This window comes from Triticum dicoccoides, chromosome 3A (genome assembly GCF_002162155.2).
Source record: "Triticum dicoccoides isolate Atlit2015 ecotype Zavitan chromosome 3A, WEW_v2.0, whole genome shotgun sequence".
NCBI classification, from domain to species: domain Eukaryota; kingdom Viridiplantae; phylum Streptophyta; class Magnoliopsida; order Poales; family Poaceae; genus Triticum; species Triticum dicoccoides.
Window position 1 is genome coordinate 661524260 of NC_041384.1, and position 20128 is coordinate 661544387.

At 44.1% G+C, this 20128-nt stretch overlaps 2 protein-coding genes and 1 long non-coding RNA gene across 5 annotated transcripts; 2 read left to right on the forward strand and 1 right to left on the reverse strand.

Annotated features, from left to right (window-relative positions):
• Positions 1 to 1971: 1971 nt before the first annotated feature.
• On the reverse strand, positions 1972 to 5785 carry LOC119272625. Of its 3 annotated transcripts, XR_005134771.1 has the most exons (5): positions 5481 to 5785; positions 4170 to 5361; positions 3959 to 4078; positions 3762 to 3842; positions 1972 to 2991 (listed from the first exon to the last, which is right to left on the reverse strand). It is a non-coding gene; the product is annotated as an uncharacterized LOC119272625 (long non-coding RNA). The 3 variants fall into 3 exon arrangements; XR_005134770.1 differs by having other exon boundaries at positions 1972 to 3842; XR_005134769.1 differs by having other exon boundaries at positions 1972 to 4078.
• A 398-nt stretch (positions 5786 to 6183) lies between these two features.
• LOC119272626 lies at positions 6184 to 7446 on the forward strand. Its single transcript, XM_037554076.1, has 2 exons — positions 6184 to 6561; positions 6668 to 7446. Exons 1-2 carry the CDS (start codon positions 6550 to 6552, stop codon positions 7031 to 7033), a joined length of 378 nt encoding a protein of 125 aa, XP_037409973.1. The 5' UTR covers positions 6184 to 6549; the 3' UTR covers positions 7034 to 7446.
• A 736-nt stretch (positions 7447 to 8182) lies between these two features.
• LOC119270042 (proline--tRNA ligase, cytoplasmic-like) lies at positions 8183 to 17648 on the forward strand. The gene is made up of 13 exons (XM_037551991.1): positions 8183 to 8356; positions 10462 to 10509; positions 10617 to 10702; positions 11147 to 11239; positions 11716 to 11832; positions 12300 to 12487; positions 13194 to 13260; positions 13721 to 13843; positions 13958 to 14110; positions 15052 to 15336; positions 16358 to 16576; positions 17173 to 17266; positions 17391 to 17648. Exons 2-13 carry the CDS (start codon positions 10482 to 10484, stop codon positions 17453 to 17455), a joined length of 1518 nt encoding a protein of 505 aa, XP_037407888.1. The 5' UTR covers positions 8183 to 8356; positions 10462 to 10481; the 3' UTR covers positions 17456 to 17648.
• Positions 17649 to 20128: the final 2480 nt, after the last annotated feature.

The following is a 20128-nucleotide window of genomic DNA, read 5'->3' on the forward strand; positions in this document are numbered from 1 at the left end:
TGTTTCCAACAAGCTTGAGTTTGCTCAATTCGGAGCTCATATGCAGAAGTTATGACAGTTCTTGTTTTCTTGGAAGTGGTTTTTGTCTGGTCCCAGCGGTAGTACCACGAGCCCCAGCGGTAGTACCGCTTGGAGCTCTCAGCCGTTGTACCACTGATTCCGGACGGTGGTACCGCTATCTTGCTCAGCAAAGACTTGGGCGGTTGTTCCGGCCAGGCACCGCCCAAGTACCGGTCAGGCCTCTGTTTTGATGCGGTACTCGGGCGGTGGTGGCCCGGTTGGTCCGGTCGTACCGATACCACCGGTGTCCGGAGCGGTTCTACCGCTCAGGACTTAGCCGCCCGAGCGCTCAAGGCCATGCGGTTGCACCGGCCCGGTACCGCTCGACTACCGCACTCAGGGGTGACTCCCTTCTGTTCCTATGCGGTGGTTGAGCGGTGGTTGGGCGGTTGCTCCGGTTGTTCTTCTCAACCGGTGCTACCGCCTGGTCGCCCGGTTGTACCGCCTGGTAGGGTTCTGCACGTATACTGTGAGTCCCGGTTGTACCGGGACCAGGAGCGGTAGTACCGCTCGTGTGCGGGCTGAGCACATAACGGTTGGATTTCCCCCCTCCTATAAAAGGGGTCTTCTTCCCCAATGAACCCGATCTCTTGAGCTCGTTTTTGCCCCCATTGTTGACCTGCTTTGAGCTTGCTAACTCTCAATCCCTCCATGGATTCTTGCTAGTTTTTGAGGGAAAAGAGAGAGGAGATCTAGATCTATATTTCCACCAATCACTTTCTCCTCTATGTGAGGGGAACCCCTTGGATCTAGATCTTGGAGTTCTTGGTGTTCTCCTTCTTGTTCTTCCTCTCATTTTCCTCCCTAGCATTAGTTGCTCTGGTGGGATTTGAGAGAGAAGGACTTGTGCACTCCGTGTGCCCTTGCCATTGCATTTGGTGCATCGGTTTGAGTTCTCCACGGTGATACGTGGAAGTGAAGTTTGAGAAGCTTATTACTCTTGGGTGTTTGGGCACCCTAGAGCTTGTTCCTCTTGGGTGCCTTGGCGCCCTAGACGGTTGGTGTTGTTCGGAGCTCAATCATTGTGGTGTAAAGCTCCAGGCAAGCGTCGGGGTCTCCAATTAGGTTGTGGAGATCGCCCCGAGCAATTTGACGGGTACCAGTGACCGCCCCCAAGGGTTGCCAAAGTGTACGGGTTCGGTGACCGCCCCCAAGGGTTGCCATTTGTACGGGTTCGGTGACCGCCCTCAAGGGTCACTTAGTGGAATCACGGCATCTTGCATTGTGCGAGGGCGTGAGGAGATTACGGTGGCCCTAGTGGCTTCTTGGGGAGCATTGCGCCTCCACACCGCTCCAAACGGAGATTAGCATCCGCAAGGGTGTGAACTTCGGGATACATCGTCGTCTCCGCGTGCCTCGGTTATCTCTTACCCGAGCTCTTTACTTATGCACTTTACTTTGTGATAGCCATATTGTTTCTTGTCATATATCTTGCTATCACCTAGTAGTTTATCTTGCTTAGCATAAGTTGTTGGTGCACATAGGTGAGCCTAGTTGTTGTAGGTTTTGTGCTTGACAAATTAACCGCTAGGTTTATTCCGCATTTGTTCAAGCCTAAACCGTAATTATTTTAAAAGCGCCTATTCATCCCCCCCCCCTCTAGGCGACATCCACGATCTTTCAGCTTTGTCACCCAGGTCCATTTGTACAAAGAAATCTCCTAGATCGGCTTTCATGGCCCTGTATTGCTAGAGGGAAAAATAGCGTGCAAGCCAAGACAGGCTGGATTCGATCCCGCCAAACGCTGAACTGAAAGCTAGGGAATACGATATCCAATTTAAGCTTTTCAATCGAGACATCCAAACGCAGCATTACAAACAAAGTTAGTTCATCAAAGGAAACAAAGTCATTGCATTGCACCATATCCTGACTAGACTGTACACATCCTTCCACCGATGCGGCCACGCCGATCTCATGGGGCCACTCGTGTACCGCGAGCGTCGGCCGTGGTGTCCAAGTCCAACTAGATCATCGATGGCGCGCGTTGTTGCGCCCATCCATTTTTACAATAAAATGGTAGGAAGGAATTCTGTAAATATGTGGAGACAGACAACATGATAGTAATATTTGCATAAACATATATGATTGAGGGTATTTTGTGTTGGCTAAAAAATAAACAATAGTGAAACCATATTGGAGCTTAGACATTGGTTGCATTAATCATTTCCCAATCTTTGAAGCAGAATTGATGCAACAATGAAACTACATATGCTTAGAACATAAAGGCACTTGAAGAAATAATAGTAGAAAGATCATGAGATGTTATGTCTCAAACCCACTTCATCATCCATAAATATTTTTGATAGAGCTAAAAATTCACCGGATCATATTCTTCCCTAAGAAAGCCTAGTAGGAATTTTAGCCCAGCCAATATTAGAAAAGAAAGGTAAGACATCAGTCTAATATAATAGAGTTTCTATCATCCCGGATCACATGGGAAAAACAGAGATACAACGATAGTTCCACTGATGAGAACATGGAATGGAAATTGAATAATTGAGATTCATTGGCTATGAATGGTTTGAGAAAACTTTCAGGAAGAGAAACACAATATTCCAAGTATACTTCTTCTCCAAGAAAATTGTGGCAGATACCTCAGTTATAATATCTTCTCTCCAAAAGATTTATTTCTATAAGGTGAAGCCATGCCCTATAACTATTATACAGATTATCTTGAAGTGGCGTATACAAAGAACATACATTAAGTTCACAAAGGAGGAAAGGCCGAGTGCAAGAATTGGCAATCAACCTTTTTATGGCCCTATTTGGTTCAGCTTTTATCGACGGATTCCGCTACCGTGCAGCAGAATCTGAACCAAAGGGCGAACCCAGCAGAATCCAATTCCAGAAATTCGCTGCCAAAATCTGAACCAAAAGCGGAAGCAGCCCAGGACGTGCTTTCCAAAATCTGATTCCGCTGCGGGCCAAAATCTGAAAAAGCTGTATCAGCTGGTTTGCCAAATGACCTACATCTTTTTCACATGAGATTTTCCACAACTGTTTTTCCACAGCAGATTTTTCACAGCTACTTTTAGAAATCCACAGCCGAACCAAACGGGGCCTATACCTTTTGTGTTTGTGTTACAGATTATATACCAACACACACATGTGGGTTAAACCACGGTCATATTTTCCACAGTATGCAGTGTAAGATTATATACTGATGAGATGACACCATGTACGAGTCTAAATCTGAACATGACTATTTAACTATGTCATCTGCGACTTCTCTTCATTCCACTGAGGCACGTCAACTACATCGGCAAGTTCTGAACTAGAGATAATATGGCAGACCACAAATCAACTCTGCCATAATGTTAAAAATTGGGAGTCAAGTAGTGAAGGTACCCGTGAAATCAACTGGAGATAATATGGACATAATGTTAATTTCCATGGAAGAGATCACAAACACAATTAGAATTACCAACGTCATCATGGTATGCGGAATCAAGTAAGAGATTTGAGTACGTACGCACAAAACAAATACTCGCATAGTTCTCAAGAGTATGCAAGTCTGAACATGAATATAAAATACCAACAGTGTGATTAGAATGATAGGCAAATTGGACACAAAAAGAAAAAAATGACAGAAAAACTATTGTATTACTTCTGTCAAAGCAGTTCAGATTCATGTGTACCCATCAATCAGTTTGCATTGGTACAACTACATGAGCAGGACTCAGGACCATTGACCTACTAACCTTTTGCAATGCAGTCAGAGGCTCTAAGTTGTTTCCCTTCAGACCGCAGTATATTAGCCGGTACTAGCCAAATCATGTAATCTGAACAAGAGAAGAAACTTTTTACACCGCCAAAAAAAGAAGAACCTTTTTAATGTAGGATTTTACACAGGAAGACATGATAAGGATTGACGAAAATATCATTTGGTCTGACCGACCAGGTAGTGAAGGCCGATCTGATTCAATGGGTACACATGCTCCTTTCATTCTTTGAGCTGCCAGCACGTCATTGTCAATCCACATTTGCACATCGGCACTTGTGACAGCAACTAAGAGATCTAGGCAACAAGGAGATCTCTTCCTTTCAGTAAGTATTGCTAAACAATACTGTATTGTTGCAAAAAAGATAGACTCATGAAACAGGCAAACCTTGATTGGGTCGGCCGCCGCCGCGCCTATGCCCCCAGGCCGGTGGCTACAGAACCATGTTGCTCGCTGAATTTCCATGGAAATTCAGTGCTCTCGCCAATGGTGGAGGGCCTTCGCCACTATGCCTGCGCCCCCTGGCCACCAGCTGCTTGCTGCGTCTCCATGGGGATCCGGTGCTCCCACCAGTGGAGATGTGGCATGCGCGCCACTTGTCTCCATGGGGATTCGGCGCTCCCACCAATGGAGGAGAGGCCGCATGCGCGCCACTTGAGGGCGGCGACATGCCTAATGGCGTCATACCCATGAATCGACTGGAGATAATATGGACATCATGTTAATTTCCATGGAAGAAATCACAAACACAATTCAAATGTACATCATGGTCTGGGGAATCAAGTAAGAGATCTGAGGATGAACGCACAAAGTAGATACTCCCGTGGTTCCCAAGAGTATGCAAGTCTCAACATGAATATGAAATACCAACACTGTGATTAGAATGATAGGCAAATTGGACATCAAAGGAAAAAAAGAAGATGGTAGAACTATTGTATTACTTGGCATCAAACAGGGGCACATAAGTAGCTACTAAAGTGGGATGTTTGTCCATACTTTCAGACTGAGAAGATTTTTTCATGGTTTCGGAGTGCAAGTTGTCAAAATAAATACTACAAATAACTACCCAAGCCAGAAAATCACATCCCAGACTTGTCAAATCAACTGTTAGATCAGAAATGTTGAAATTCTAGAACAATGTAAGGATCGATGGAGTCCAGTGATGAACCATCTAGTCTTAATTGGAGAGGCCTTGTGTTCCCTATTTCAGATTCAAATGCTGAGCATAGGACATATTAGGACTAATATAAATATAGATGGACTAATGGGCATCCCAAGCCGATATGTTTGGTCACTTGATGCGGATGATGAGAGACTTGAATACAGCATATTGGATGACGCCTTGTGTTCCCTATTTTAGATTCAAATGCTGAACGTAGGACATATTAGGACTGATATAAATATAGATGGACTAATGGGCATCCCAAGCCGATATGTTTGGTCACTTGATGCGGATGATGAGAGACTTGGATACATCATATTGGATGACCTTTTACCAACATGTGCAACATCAGGGGCACCGTTGTCCACACTTGCTTCAGGAAACTTCAGAGTATTACCAAAATTATGGATATCTAGCCTGCAAGAATCCCCCAAAGCAACAGATCAGAACCAGCCAGGGGCATTTGTGGTGCGGGTACCTTCAACAATTGAATGGCCCTTGTCATCTGGATCCCCTCATCGGCTGGATCGGCTCACCTCGCGCGCCTTGGCGATGCGCGTCGTGCTGGATCACCTCCCTCGTCTCGGAGGTGCTTTCCTACCCTGGTAGCGGGCGCCTCTCCCGCCATCACCGGTGAGTTCCCGAGGCACCGCAGTTCGGCCTTGCCCCCTTAGGCGGTATACCTGGAAAGCTGGCGTGGGCTTCATATGGGCGACAGCGCGGAGGCGGCATCCTCGGTGTCGAGGGTGTGCCTACAGCGGGATTAAGGGCGCGGCCAGGCAAGATGATCTTCTTTAGGGCTTCTGCTGGCGCCAGGGGTGGGTGCAGAGGAACAGGCAGAGTACAGATCAGATGAAGCAGTTAAAGAAAGGCTTTCTTTGAGCGCGATCGGGATAAATGGGCTTTCTGTGGGAGACAAAGTCCAATCAACCACAAACCTGCAAATCGGCCACCAGAATAGCTGCCTACATAACAGCCCGTTTGGTTTTGAGCAGATGGCAAATCGTATGGCCAAAAACGCTCTAGACATGTCATTTGACGGTTAAAATCGCCAAGTGTGTGAGAGGACAGGGATTAGGCTGTTCTTAATCGAAAATCTGTTTTTGTGCTCGAGCTTAGATGCTCCCGATATCTATGCCGGTGGTCCGCGACGAGATCCGTGCGTCATTTTGTATTGCATGACCGTATATGGATCCCCCCGCGCCGCAGTCGTTCATTTATTGAGACGCGTCGTTGCGTCGCCGTAGTGGATCAGGAAGGCTAGCGATGGCTCGGCTCATTTCCTGAGCCATCATGAGCCGTATGTGACACGGCCTCACCGAATGACGTCGCCCGTTCATAAATGCCCCCAGCTACTCGCTCGCCATCCGCCCACCGCATCTATTAATTATACAGGCATCCTCTGCCCGTCATCCGCTTAGCTACTCGCTCATCCATCCCCATCTTCAACCTCGTCCTCTCCGTCATGTCTGCCTCCTCGTCAACCTCTCTCCCCGTCCCACCGGATTGGCCACTCCCTCTCATGACGTGCCATTTTGCGGTGACCAGGTTGTCACCAATGTAGCGAGATCCGACGGGCAGGCAGGGGATCGGTTCTACAAGTGCATGCTGTACGATGTAAGTTTCTGTTCTGAATCTCGAAGGCTTCGCATTCGACGCATCACTTTTTCCAAAGACGAGGCTTGCCTAATGCTTGTGGATATCATACCTTGTTCTTGTGCAGGCACGACAGTGTCGTTTCTTCGAGTTCCAGCAAGCATACTGCAGGAGGATGACCCCTCACCAGATCGCCACTGCTCGGCGGCAAGCCAGGATTAACCCAGCTGGCCAGGGATCTGGTGTCTACCAGGGCAACGGGGTGGCTCAGATGGTTCCTGTTGCCACCCAGGCCCAGATCCAGGCGCAAGCTCCACACCAAGTGCAGACACCCCCGCCGACGGCGAGCAACCTGATTGCTGAAGCGGATAGGCCGGCCGCCGTAGCCGGAGCCGTCCTTGCAGGACAGGGCCTCGTTGTTGTCTCTATTCTCATGGTAGCTGTCAACATCATGCTTACTGCTCTTGTTATGGTGGTTGTTCTTGCTAAGTAGGAGGGAGGTGGGGCTGAAGCCGTAGTTTTCATTTTCTCCGCATTTTTTTTCTATAAATGGCTCTGGACTAAGCACACGAGGGGACCCTTCCCGTGATTGTACGCAGTATGTAATTTGCAAGCAAATTACTGCATCAGAATTGTTTTCTAACCTTTTGGTCCAGCCGGGGGCCTCTGGATTAACCCCGTCGGTTGACTGAGCGGACCTTGTCGGAGACGCAGCTCGCCTTCGCCGGCCATCGCCCTGCTCGTCGGGCGAGACTTCTTCCCCGGCCAACTGAGCCACGCCAGACCCACTGTTCGCCGCAGCACCCCCTTGCTCTCTGCCGCCCCCATTTTGTAACAAGTATAGAAGAGGCACCGGATCTGGTTGTTCAAGGTTATTAGCAAACTCCTGCCGGACAGGGAACCTAGGAAATCGGCAGCGAATCACATAGGGTAAATCTACATAGTTTATGCACAACACAAATCTGACAGGCGGTGAGTAGGGGATTGACTGACCTGTCGACCGCATCAAGCAGAAACTCCATGCCCTCTGTGTCCATCAACACGCAGGCCGACGACAAATGTAGGGCGCCCCCACCCCACCCACCTCCGAAATCACACCCTTCCGGTGACCTTGCCTGTTCTTCCTTTTTTTTTCTTCTACGTAGTTGGTTGAGGACGACCGACAGCCGAGGTCTCTAGAAAGAACGAGGTTAATCCTTGGAGATGTCATTTTCTTTTCTCGCCCGCACGTGCATGCTCGGCGTGACCACGCCGACCGGCAGGCGGCTCAGACAGTGACACCCGTCACGGACCCATTATCTGATCCTTGGCCCTGACAAAAAAGCAAACGTTCTGGTCCACGGCCCATTGGCCAAGTCACGGTCCTGGTACACGGCCCAGACCGACTCGGGCCGACGGCCGTCAGGCCTCCCCACGCGCATGGCCACTGTTCGCTACCGTATTCAACCGTATATCCGCTTTATCGGCCTTCACAACCACCAGGACAGCTGGATTTGTTCGGATCACGAGACTGGAACAGACGAGGGAGATATCCGGAGCAGCTGAGCCCGGGCTCCAAATCGCCCCACTCGTTCTTAATTGGCTACTTGCGCCCTACTCTTGCTATACTCACCCGTTCTCACCGTCGAGCGTCCTTTATAACAAGAGATTGCACAAGCGGAGCCTCCCCCAAAAAGAGCGCGACAGCTAGGGTTCCTAGCCGCCGCCGCCGCCGCCCCTGCCGGCCGAAGCCTCTGCTGCCCGCCGCCGGTACAGGAGCCCAGCAGCGCCAACCTCCGTCGAGCAGCCGCTCCCACCAGCAGCGCCTCCCTCCCTGGTAGCAACCACTCCTTCCTCTTGAACCCTCTGATTGCTCAAATTTTTCTTGCTGTAGAAGTGTTACCCCACACGCCAGGCGACGCCCCGAACCTGACCCCCGCCGCCGGCCGGGCACCCACCGTCCGCCCACCCCGCGTCGCCGCCGCCGGCCGCGCCGGGCCCTGGGATGGCGGCGGCGGGGCCGTTTCTCCTTCCCCGAGCCCCAATTCCCCGCCCTCTCCAACCTCACCGCCCAGATTTCGTTCGGCGGCTCCGGCGGCCTCCACCAGCGTCTGCAGCGGCCTCCCACGGCTTCCCCTGCTCGCTAGCGGCGCGGGTGGCTTGCCGCGGCCGCCCCCCCGTTGGCTCCCGGACGCGATTTGGGTGCTCCTCCCAGCGGGTGACGGTGCTTTCCGCCCGGGTGCGCCCTAGCGGCTACCCCCGACACCGAGCCACCCCTACTCCCTGCTCGAGCTTCGGGCCGGCCTCTTCGGGAGGCAGCCATGGAGGCGGTTTGTCCTGCAGGACGGTGCCTGTTTGTTGCAGCTCGCCGATCAGGAGTGTGGCTGCGCGCGTGACCCCTTCAACACCACAGCCACCCACCACCACCCCGCAGGGGCGGCTTCTGCCCGGCGGCCATGGACCTGCGTCCCTTTCCTGTGTTCATGGTCGGCGCGGCCTCGGACCCAGCGAGCCCCGGGGGCTGCGCCCTTCCGGCTCCTTTGGCTCACTAGCTCCTCACGCATCTCTGCACCACCATCACCCTGCCGGTTCCTTGGTTGGCCGTCCATCCCGGTGCATCTTTGTCTCCGACATTGCTCCAGGAGCTGCGTGCCCTTCCAGCTCTTGGGCCCGCCGGCGCCCTGCTGCTCCGGTCCCGGGTGGCCCGGGTCTGTGCTCCCTTCCAGATCGTCGCTCGTCCGGGGCTACGGCCACCGTCTCATACCCGCCGCCTCTCATTCCGCGCAGCCATGCAACCTCGCCCTCCTTCGGAGTTCGCACGTCCAGCGGCGCCCAGTGCCTCCTCCGGCATTGTGCGCGGCTCGCCTTCCTGCAGTCGCAACTCCGGCCAATGCCTGACGACCTCCTCTCTGATTCGTGTTCCGACGGCTTGGGATTGCTCGAAATTGGCCAGGGAGAAATCCCTGCATCTTATGTTGGTAGCGGCGACACCCGCGGGTGCCGTACCCTTCTTGGAGGCGCTGCCATGGCTGTTTTTCTTATGGTTCGGATTTCCCGGTGTCGTTCTCCTTCTTGAAGGCGCTGTCTTGGTTGCTCGCGGCGTCCTCGGTGCTAGATTCGGAGCTTTTGGTCATCTAGTTGATTGGATTGCTTCTCTGGTCGGCGAGTTTAGCTGTGTTCTTCTTTGCTTGGGTCGAGTATCTTATGTCTCTCCGCTTCGGGCACCATGTTCACGCCCCTTGCGTCCGTGTCATGTCTTGTACCACCTGTTGTACTCATTCTAACTTCTTCTATCAATGCAACGATACGCAAGCTTTGCGTGTTCCCGAAAAAGTACTTGCTGTAGATCTGATATTATGAGAATATAACGATGATTATTTCTTGATGAGTACTTGCTTCATGATTTTTCCAGTGCATGTTCAAGTTTACATGTGAGAGGATTTTGCTTGGTAGGTGTTTGTGATGATAATGCTTGAAGGGGCAAATATTTACAAATTGTAGTTCAAGTTTTTCAGATGAGCAAATCTTTTGGTTTAAACTTGTTAGCAGTGAAACATGCAATGAATGACGATATATGAAAAGGAAAATATTAAGTTGTTTTATCTGCATCGTGTTGACCTGAAAACAAAGCTTAGCAGTAACATGCAATTTGAGAGAGCAGGAATTGGTTAACACATTAGTACTAGTGGTATTAATGGCATGATAGATTTACCAACTCTTGTTTATTACTGGGAATATAGTGGCTGTTACGCTGTGCTGTTGATTTTAACAGTCAGACCTAAAATATTACCTTTTGAAGTGGTTGTTTCTCCTTTCAGTATTGGCCCGATACTGATACACGTATCAGTAGAGGAAGCAAGCCGAATCCCTCCCTGCTTGCTCCTCATGAATTTTTCCTAGCTTATTTGATTGTGATTTGTCTTTTGTCTACCTGTGCTGCAGCGGTGGTTCGGGATCTAGCCATGTCGACCAACAAGGGCGGAGGTGGAGGTGCGTTCCTGTTTGTCTTCTTCTTGAGTTGTTAACTCCTCTGGATTTGAGTTTTGATATTTGATCTTTGCGTTCTCTGAGCTTGTTTCTTGGTTTGTGGATTGCAGGGAAGAAGAAGAAGGAGGTGAAGAAGGAGACGAAACTGGGGATGGGGTACAAGAAGGATGATAACTTCGGGGAGTGGTACTCCGAGGTGTGTCTTCTTGCTTATCGTTGGCTTGGTGAGGTTTATTTACAAGTTGATTTGGGCGCATGGTGAATTGGTGGGTGCAATGTGGAAATAGTTCTGTAAGGTGCTCATAGTATCTGCCCAAGGCAAGATTTCGTATGATAGCCGTGTTTAAAGTTCTGTGTTGTGATAGTGTTAAGATTGTTGACACATACTACTGCACCAATCTGCAATATTGGCGCACATATTATCTACTGCTTTTTCTTTTTCCTTTTTGAACTGTTCTATGTCAAATATTCTGTTTGTATGTTGTTCTTGAAGAGAAACTACAGATCTTCCAGGATTTGATGATGTTATAGTTTTTGCTTTTGAGTATCAGACATTCTATTAGCAAAATTTCCTTCATACTGCAAATTAATCCTGCTCTTGGTAGGGGCTTCTTTTAAGCTTTTTTATTTGTTCGTCCAGGTTGTTGTTAACAGCGAAATGATTGAGTACTATGACATCTCTGGTTGTTATATCTTGAGGCCTTGGGCGATGGAAATATGGGAGTTGCTGAAAGTAAGTTTTCTAATATCATCTGGAATCTAATATCCAAATGACCAAGCTGTATTTCACTGTTTCTTAGTAGTATATTCCCTTCTATGCAATGAAATATATGCATCCTTTCTTAAGAGTTGCCTCTTTTTCGGAGACTGATTTTGGGTGCCATTTGAAACTTCTCTTATGCTTATGCCCATGTTGCTTCCTTTTCTTTTGCCAATATCCAATCAACATTTCATAACACATAATCCTTGATGCCTCTTTTCAGTGTTATATGTTTAAGTTCCATTTGTCCTTCATTGCTGTGTTGCTGTCTTGTTGGAAAGCTGTTATTGCATATGTTTTATTTCTTATCATACCTATACTTTTTGACTCATAATCAACATCAGTAACCTTGCCGTTGATGTTGCTATTAGTTTTTATCTTTCAATTACCAAGCGATAGTGACATTATTATCTTTTACTTGTAAGTAACAACAATGTGATTTGGTGCAGGAATTTTTTGATGCGGAAATAAAAAAGTTGAAGCTGAAACCGTATTATTTCCCTTTGTTTGTTACGGAGAATGTTCTGCAGAAGGAGAAAGACCATATTGAGGGCTTTGCCCCTGAGGTGTGCCTTTTACTTCTTTTCGGATGAAGTATTTTGCAAGTTAATATGTTGGTTTAGTCAGCTATTTGCATGTACACCTATGACAGTAGCTGTTGGAAAGTTAACATTTGAAAGGAAAATAAACAATAGTGACAACAGCTCCCAGACCTGTGACAAAGTTTGTCAAGGTACCACTGTGGACCAAAAGAATAATTGTTTTCTTTAACCTTAACACACCTAGTAAGTTGTGTTTTACTATTTGCTTTGACCCGTGTAGTGGTTTTTATATGAATTCATGGTATAGGACAGAAAACAAAAGGTATAGGAAACAATGTGCTTGGTCACCAGTTCATCATGATACAGCTCTATGGGTATTATGTTAATTATTTTTTCTCTGTGCTATGGTTCTAATTAGCTTGTTCCATATTTACTTTATCTCTTTCTTATATTGTCTTCTGAAGATAGTAACCTTTTCATTTGTCCTCCAGGTAGCATGGGTTACTAAATCAGGAAAATCTGATCTGGAAGCTCCTATTGCAATCCGTCCAACAAGTGAGACGGTCATGTATCCATACTTCTCTAAATGGATAAGAAGCCACCGGGACTTGCCTTTGAAGTGTAACCAGTGGTGCAATGTTGTTAGATGGGAGTTTAGCAATCCAACTCCTTTCATAAGGTAGTTCACTGTTTGGTGGCCCATCATCACATTTGTTTAGGCATTTCTCCGAGTTTGACTTTCTTATAGTGCCTGTCTTGTTAGTAGTTAATGGTGCGATAGTGTCTAATTGCATGCTTGATAATATATTAAATTATTGCAAAAGCAGTACATTCATTTGCAAAAAGCAGTATCTTAGCAAGATGGCTGTTGAAGTGCGAAACTTTTCAAGTATTCCAAGGGTCAAGGACATCACATTTAATATTCCCATCAAAATCATGAAATTACTATAGTGAAAATTTTCATGCTAATATTGAGATGATTGGTTGCTAGACCATTTGAAACAAAAAAACCAAAGGAAGATAAATGAGGTTTCATGACTTCAGAATTTACACTGAAAATTTTCAATCATTCCAGTATTTGTGTATGGTACCAATAACACCCACCAACTTTGTTCATTTCTTTTGTTGGGGTGAGAATTACCTTTCTTCATTTGTTATATTCTAGCAATCTGCTGCTCATTTACTCACAATCATGATGATGTTTTCACAATTGATTTTCTCAATGGATGTATAAACCGAATTCATGCACCTTGTTTCTGCAAAGCTTGTCATTATGGCTAATAGGCCTTTTTTTCCTATGTAATGCTTGTGACATGTCTGGACTAAACATTCTGCATGTGCTTCAAGTTATTTGATTTGACATGATCTGTAACCGTTCTCCTCAGGAGCCGTGAATTTCTTTGGCAAGAAGGCCATACAGTTTTTGCAACTAAAGAGGAGGCAGATGAAGAGGTATTACATCCTCCGTTCCTGAATGCATGGCATGTTGAGTATTTATTAGGCCATATATACACTTTAACCAAGATACAAGCAAATAAGACTGCACTACCTATTTATTAGGCCACTTATCACTATTAGGAGGCAGGTAATTTCGTTTGTAGTAATAAATGACATTAGAATTTGGAAATAACCAAATGGAGGGTATATACTCGTTGAAAATGTAAGCTATGGAAACTTGGATCAGCATTTTGACCTTGTAAATTACACAACGCCACACACCCATAACTTTACTTGTAAGCTCTAAGTTGTTATTCTGCTTGCAAAACTATTTAAGTCAATCCTCATGGGTCGGAGTAACACTTGAATAAATGCAGTATTGTGATATCAGTTCTATGATTGATAAGATGATTTTATGAAATTTGCATGTTAAATATCAAAAGGATAACCAGTCATTTATGGCAATGTTTATCAGGTCCTCCAAATATTGGAACTCTACAGGAGAATATATGAAGAATTTTTAGCAGTTCCAGTGTCCAAAGGGAGGAAAAGTGAGATGGAAAAGTTTGCTGGTGGACTTTATACAACCAGTGTGGAGGTATGGATAAGAAACTGCTTGCTGCATGTAGCTTTTTCGAATCTATCCTGGTAAAAATACAAGTGCTATTTTCATTTACTGCAAGATTAAAGTTTATCGGTTGTTTTTCTTTAGGCCTTCATTCCAAATACTGGCCGTGGTATACAAGGTGCAACTTCCCATTGTCTTGGTCAAAACTTTGCAAAGATGTTTGATATCACTTTTGAGAATGAAAAGGGTGAACGGTCCGTGGTGTGGCAGAACTCTTGGGCATACACTACCCGCTCGGTAATTCTTGTATTTCTTTTACTCGAAATGGATTTTGCTGGGATCCTTTTTTTTATTGCTAAAGTTTTGGAAGTGGCATCACTTTTTGAATCATATTGGTGCGCTTACTGCTTATATATCCTGTTGTGATGTAAACGTTCCAATAAGCTTATAAGTTTGATCATAAAAGATCAAATGTTGGAGAATAGGTTCATGGTAAAGAAGTATAGTGTTAATTTTGCGAAGGCATTGACAGAATGATAAATATGAAGTACTAGTGTGGGGAATGCCAGTATACACCTCGATGTATTTTTCTTTCCAAAATGTATAGGTTTCATTTAGAGGAATCTCGAAAGACAGGAGCTCTACAATTTACGAGTAGAAATTGACTTTGCCTAGTTTACTAGGGAAAGACGTGCAATAACCAGTAGAATGGGCCCCTGCCCCAACAATGGGTATATTGTATGTAATGTAATTAATCTAATTTTGCAGTTCCATGTAATTCTATGTATATCATGTATAGAGTTGCCTAACTCAAAACAAGGCCTGATCCATTGTTTTTTTGATGAAAATCATGATGACCAGTCTTCTTTTTTTGTTCTATCCATTGTTTTGTTGAGAACTTAGTGTGCCCTAATACCAAGCACTTGGGAGGTACTGCCAATATAAGATCGTTTTTTTTTTTTTTGAGAAAACGCAAATAGCCTTTGCGTTTCATTGCATTGGAAAAGCTATGTTAGCTTGAAAAATGATCTTATATTGTGGGACAGAGGGAGTAGCTTTTAATACTAGCCCAAAGTGTTGGCAATAGCCATGTGTTCTAACTTTTTGGCTATATCATGATTTTGTTTGTTAAAATATCACATAGTATATTATTTTGTGTATGTGATTTTTCAGTCGCTGAATGTTCTGTTTAGTTATGCTTCCATTTATAATATGTAGGCTTTATGCTGTTATTGCAGATTGGAGTCATGATAATGACACATGGTGATGACAAGGGCTTAGTGCTGCCGCCAAAGGTGGCACCTATCCAGGTCATTGTTATTCCTGTGCCATTTAAAGATGCTGACACAACAGCTATTAAAGGGGCGTGTGAGTCGGCCGTTTACACCTTGAATCAAGCTGGGATTCGAGCAGATTTGGATGCTCGTGAAAACTACTCTCCAGGTTGGAAATATTCTCAATGGGAAATGAAAGGTGTTCCTTTGAGAATCGAGATAGGTCCAAAAGATCTGGCGAACAAGCAGGTACTGGTTATTGACTCTTAATCATGTGAATAATTTGCTCCATAATTTGTCACATAGTATATTATTTTGTGTATGTGATTTTCATTTTGCACTCTACAAATATTCACAATTGGCACTATTGCCTTTCATATCCGTCATACAATTCTGCCACCTTATGACAGGTTGCTCTCCCCCCTCATATAGCATGTTTTCTTTTGTTCCTATTTGTTGAAGATGCTGGATGTTTTGCTTCTTTGACTTGTTCCTGAAGCCTAAGATGTGTGTATGCGCTTGTGTTCAAAATTTTATGAAAACGTCATACATTGCACTTAGGCCGTAACTACTTTTTTGCGTGGTGAAAGCAAGTGGCTAATGTTAACATACACATGTTAGAATTTAAGTACTAGGTATTTTTAACAACCGACCCGAAATTAATATTTTCTCTTTAGCTGTTAAGAGTCCAATGAATTATGATTAACCTTTTGTCTACTGATTCTCACCTGTATCCTGTTTGTTTTGTTCTCTTACTGGGTTTTGGCAATTTTGAGTGTTGAGACGGTTAGCAAACTATTTTTTTAGAACCCTTTTATAATTGAATGTCAAAATAGAAGGGAATCATTGACTCGTTGTGCATCTGTGCTATTGTTTTCTTCACATCATTCTTATTTAATAATACTTGATATTCTAAAAGATACTACATGTTCTGAATAATCAGGAATAAGCATTCATGTGTACTGAATAAGCCATTTGTTCTACAAATTCTTTGTACGAAATATCTTTAGTTGCTGACTATTGTTTAGATCTAAAGCTGCATGGACTGATTTCTCCTTTAAGAATAGATTCAGTGGGATATCTTAGGCAGAGGAATTTAGAGTTATTTTGACTTGCCTGATTAACCATATGATTTCGCCCACAAACTGGTTCATCTTTGGAGGATTAGATTTATGCAGAATTGTAGCAAAGATTCAAAGCCCTTAATTTCTTATCATTTCATGAACTTCCATTTGGCAGAGGAATGGAATATAATGTTTTGTATTTACAGGTGCGTATTGTCCGACGAGACAATGGTACAAAGGTTGATATTCCTTCAACCGACTTGGTTGAGCAGGTTAGAGTGTTGCTGGATGGGATTCAAGTAAACTTGTTGGAAACAGCAAAAGCAAAAAGAGATGCATGCATTGAAATCATCAGCACCTGGGATGAATTCATAGCGGCTCTCAACAACAAAAAGTTGATCTTGGCTCCATGGTGTGATGAAGAGGTATTTTATTTCCTGCCCTACATTTTTGCTATTCCCCTCCCACCCTGATATTTTTCAGTCAGTTACTTAATAACTAATAGGAACTAATGACTATGGCACACATGTTGGTATCTAGCGTATGTTCTATGCACTTTACTATACTGCAAAGCTGGTTGTAGTAGGAGTAATGGGATGTGCACATTTGTGCAGAACTGTTTTGATACTTGTATAGCTAAACCTTGATATTATATAAAACTCCAAAAAGTTGGTTAAACTGAAGCTAATGCATGGAGGAGGAAGTTCTAGTTTCAGTTTGCTCATCACCTGATAGCTCCATTTACAATCCAGGCATACATAAGATTCAGAGCACCCCTCCTTTGTTAGGTCACTTATTGCTCTTGGATGCTGTTTGTGCTCTCTAGTTCATATTAGTAAATGCTGTTGTTAATTACCATGATCCTCATGAACGGGAGGCGGAAAAATTATTTCAAATCATATTAACCGCAGGATGACTTGTTCGAGTGGAGGACTAGCATTTGGCACAAATTCTATGTTGCTGTTGTTAATTGCAAACTCTGGCATGTTTAGCATACAATTCCTTCCCTTGTGCTGTGCAGGAGGTCGAGAAGGACGTGAAAGCTCGGACCAAAGGTGAACTTGGGGCTGCGAAAACATTGTGTACTCCATTTGACCAGCCAGATCTTCCTTCCGGTACGCTATGCAGACAGCAGTGCTTTTATTTCATTCTGATTTCTCTTTTGCTGTGCTTCTTGCAAATGATGCTTCCATACAAGATGCACTAACATTGACATTGATGTTCTGCACAAAACTTCAGGAACCGTGTGCTTTGCTTCCGGAAAGCCCGCTCAAAAGTGGTCATTCTGGGGTCGCAGCTATTGATCTCTGTGTTATGTCACCTATACATTGCCATTTTCGTGGATCTTTTGGTCTAGCAAAGCTGTTTATTATACTACCTGATTTTTGAGTAATGCATTCGTATGATACCTGTAACTGCGGATTGGTTGTCCATTTGCTGATCAGTTCGGTGCCGAGAAATATACATTGTTAATGTTGAGGATATTACTTATCGTTAGCGTTTCATCAGCTGGGGATTAGAGATTAATCAGAAATCGGCTGATTACTCAATTTTATCGATCGGCTATTAATTGACTTACTTTTTTTGCAAATCCTGGGTTCCTAGCACTAAAATATGCTATATTTTACAAAAAACACTATTGGATAGAATTGTTACACTTGCCTTGGAATCCTTGTACAATGACAAATAAAGTAGGACCCTCCGTTCTGAATTACTTGTCGCAAGTATGGATGTATCTAGATGTATTTTAGTTTTAGATACATCCATTTTTGTGACGAGTAATTTGGAACAGAGGGAGTATATTATAGTACATAACAAGGTCCAATTTTTTTTAAACATAGTTCTTGCACATATGGTGCTAGGAATATGCCTGATCTGTCGATGTATTGTCAATAAATTGCTTGTCAGAGTTATAAGTAGGCCCTATAGATAAACGGTGATGATAAGGCGTAATCTTATCATTCTCCCCTGAGTAGTGATAAATCAGACGGTAAATCACTGGATCGTCGGTGTTTTGAGCATCGCGTTGTGTACAACTTAAGTGATAAGACCTGCTCATGTCAATATTGCCACCGTATAAAGTGCCCGAGTTAGCTCTCTGCTCCATCCACATCCAGGCTTTGGATGAATTAAGAGCATCTCTAGCCCATCCCCAAAAGTCAAATTTAATGGAGTTTATGATTTGGAAAATTAAACTTTGTCTGGTCCATCATCAAACCTAAAAGATACACCTACAGCACACCAACTTGCATTGCGGGAACACTTCCATACAAAAACTTGAAAATTGAGACAAATGGGTCACTAAACTTGCTTTGTGGGAACAAAATATTGAAAACATATTTGAAATATTTAATAAGTATTAAAAATGCTGAACACAGATTTGAAAAAAATGTTGAAATGTTGAACGTGTATACAAAAAATGTTGACCACTTGTTACGAAAATGTAGAGTGAAAACGAAAACAAACATAAGAAAACACAAAAGAAAAAGAAAAAAACAGAGAAGAAATACGAAAACCAAACAAAAATGAAGAGAAAACCAAACAAAAAATGGAGAAGAAAAAAGAAAAGAAAACAAACCAATAAAAAAGAAAACCAAAAAAGAAACAAAATAAATCAAAGAAAAAGGAAAATGAAAAAACTAAAGAAACAAATGAAAAAACCCGGAGAATAAAAAAGAAAAGAAAACCAAAATAAAAAAGAAAAATAAAAAAACAGAGAAGAAAAAAAGAAAAGAAAACGAGAAAAAAAGAAGAAGAGAAAACCGACATTTTTGCTTCAAGTAAATCGCGCCCCTATGTTTTACAAACTGTTGGCTGGCGTAGTGGCTAGTACCGCTGCCTTGTGTCCGTGATGGCCAGGTATTGATTCCTGCTGATCTCTCTTTTTCCCGTCTATTTTGAGGGATCGCTTAATGCGACAAATAGCTCTCCCGGTCAGCCGTAGGGTAGATCACGGATCGACGGCTCTGGAACAGACCGACGGATCAACACTATTGGACGTCCGGGCCCCTGGGCCAGTCCAAGTTTTGCTTTGAAAAGCATGACCTATAAATGACCAGCCCGGCCTGAAATGTATATAAACTATATCATTCTTTTACTTAATTTAATTATTTCCCAAATTAAGAAAATGCTATGGTAAGCCACCTCGTTGCCAAGGGAATATCCTTCGGTAGCTACTCCCTCCGTTCGGAATTACTTGTCTCGAATATGGATGTATCTAGAATTAAAATACATTTAGACACATCCATTTCTGCGACAAGTAATTCCGAACGGAGGGAGTACATATTTGTTTTGCTTTTCATTATTGTAACGAGGGAAGTCTTCACTTAAGCACATATTTGAATGTTTGCTTTCACAAAATAGGCGGCGAGCTAAGGATATAATCCCTTGGTTTGCCTAACTTGAACTTGTCCTTTTCAATCTTGATGATGATCTTCACTTGATGTTATCCTCTCATGGAGTATCTGATTTTTTTATACAAGCCTATGAGTATCACCTAGCCTACACATACGACTCTTATCTTAATTTCTCGAAGGCCACAATGAACCCTTCACTTCACCTAATTGCTCCAAGACGTGATCACCAATGACTCAATTCGCTTGTGGTCCTTATTGAGTTGCACTATAAGCATCATGTTGGTCATCACTTGTCTTCGTCGTGCTCTACCACAATATCTTGAGGCACATGATGAAATATCCACTTGAATTACTTCAAGACTTGATCAACCATGAATCAACTCATGAGCTCACCATGACCATATCTTGGAGTCATGTCCGGAAGTCTTGTCTATAATTCATTCTCTTGAGATCTTGAATCCATTCAATATTGTTCATGCATTGCCTATGCAACAATCCTAAATATACATTTCAATGACAACATTGGTCCATAGGGATTGTAATTACACCAAAACCACTCTTTTTTTTACTGAACCCAAAACTAAACTCACATGCACTTTCAGCCCGTCCACCCCAAGAGCA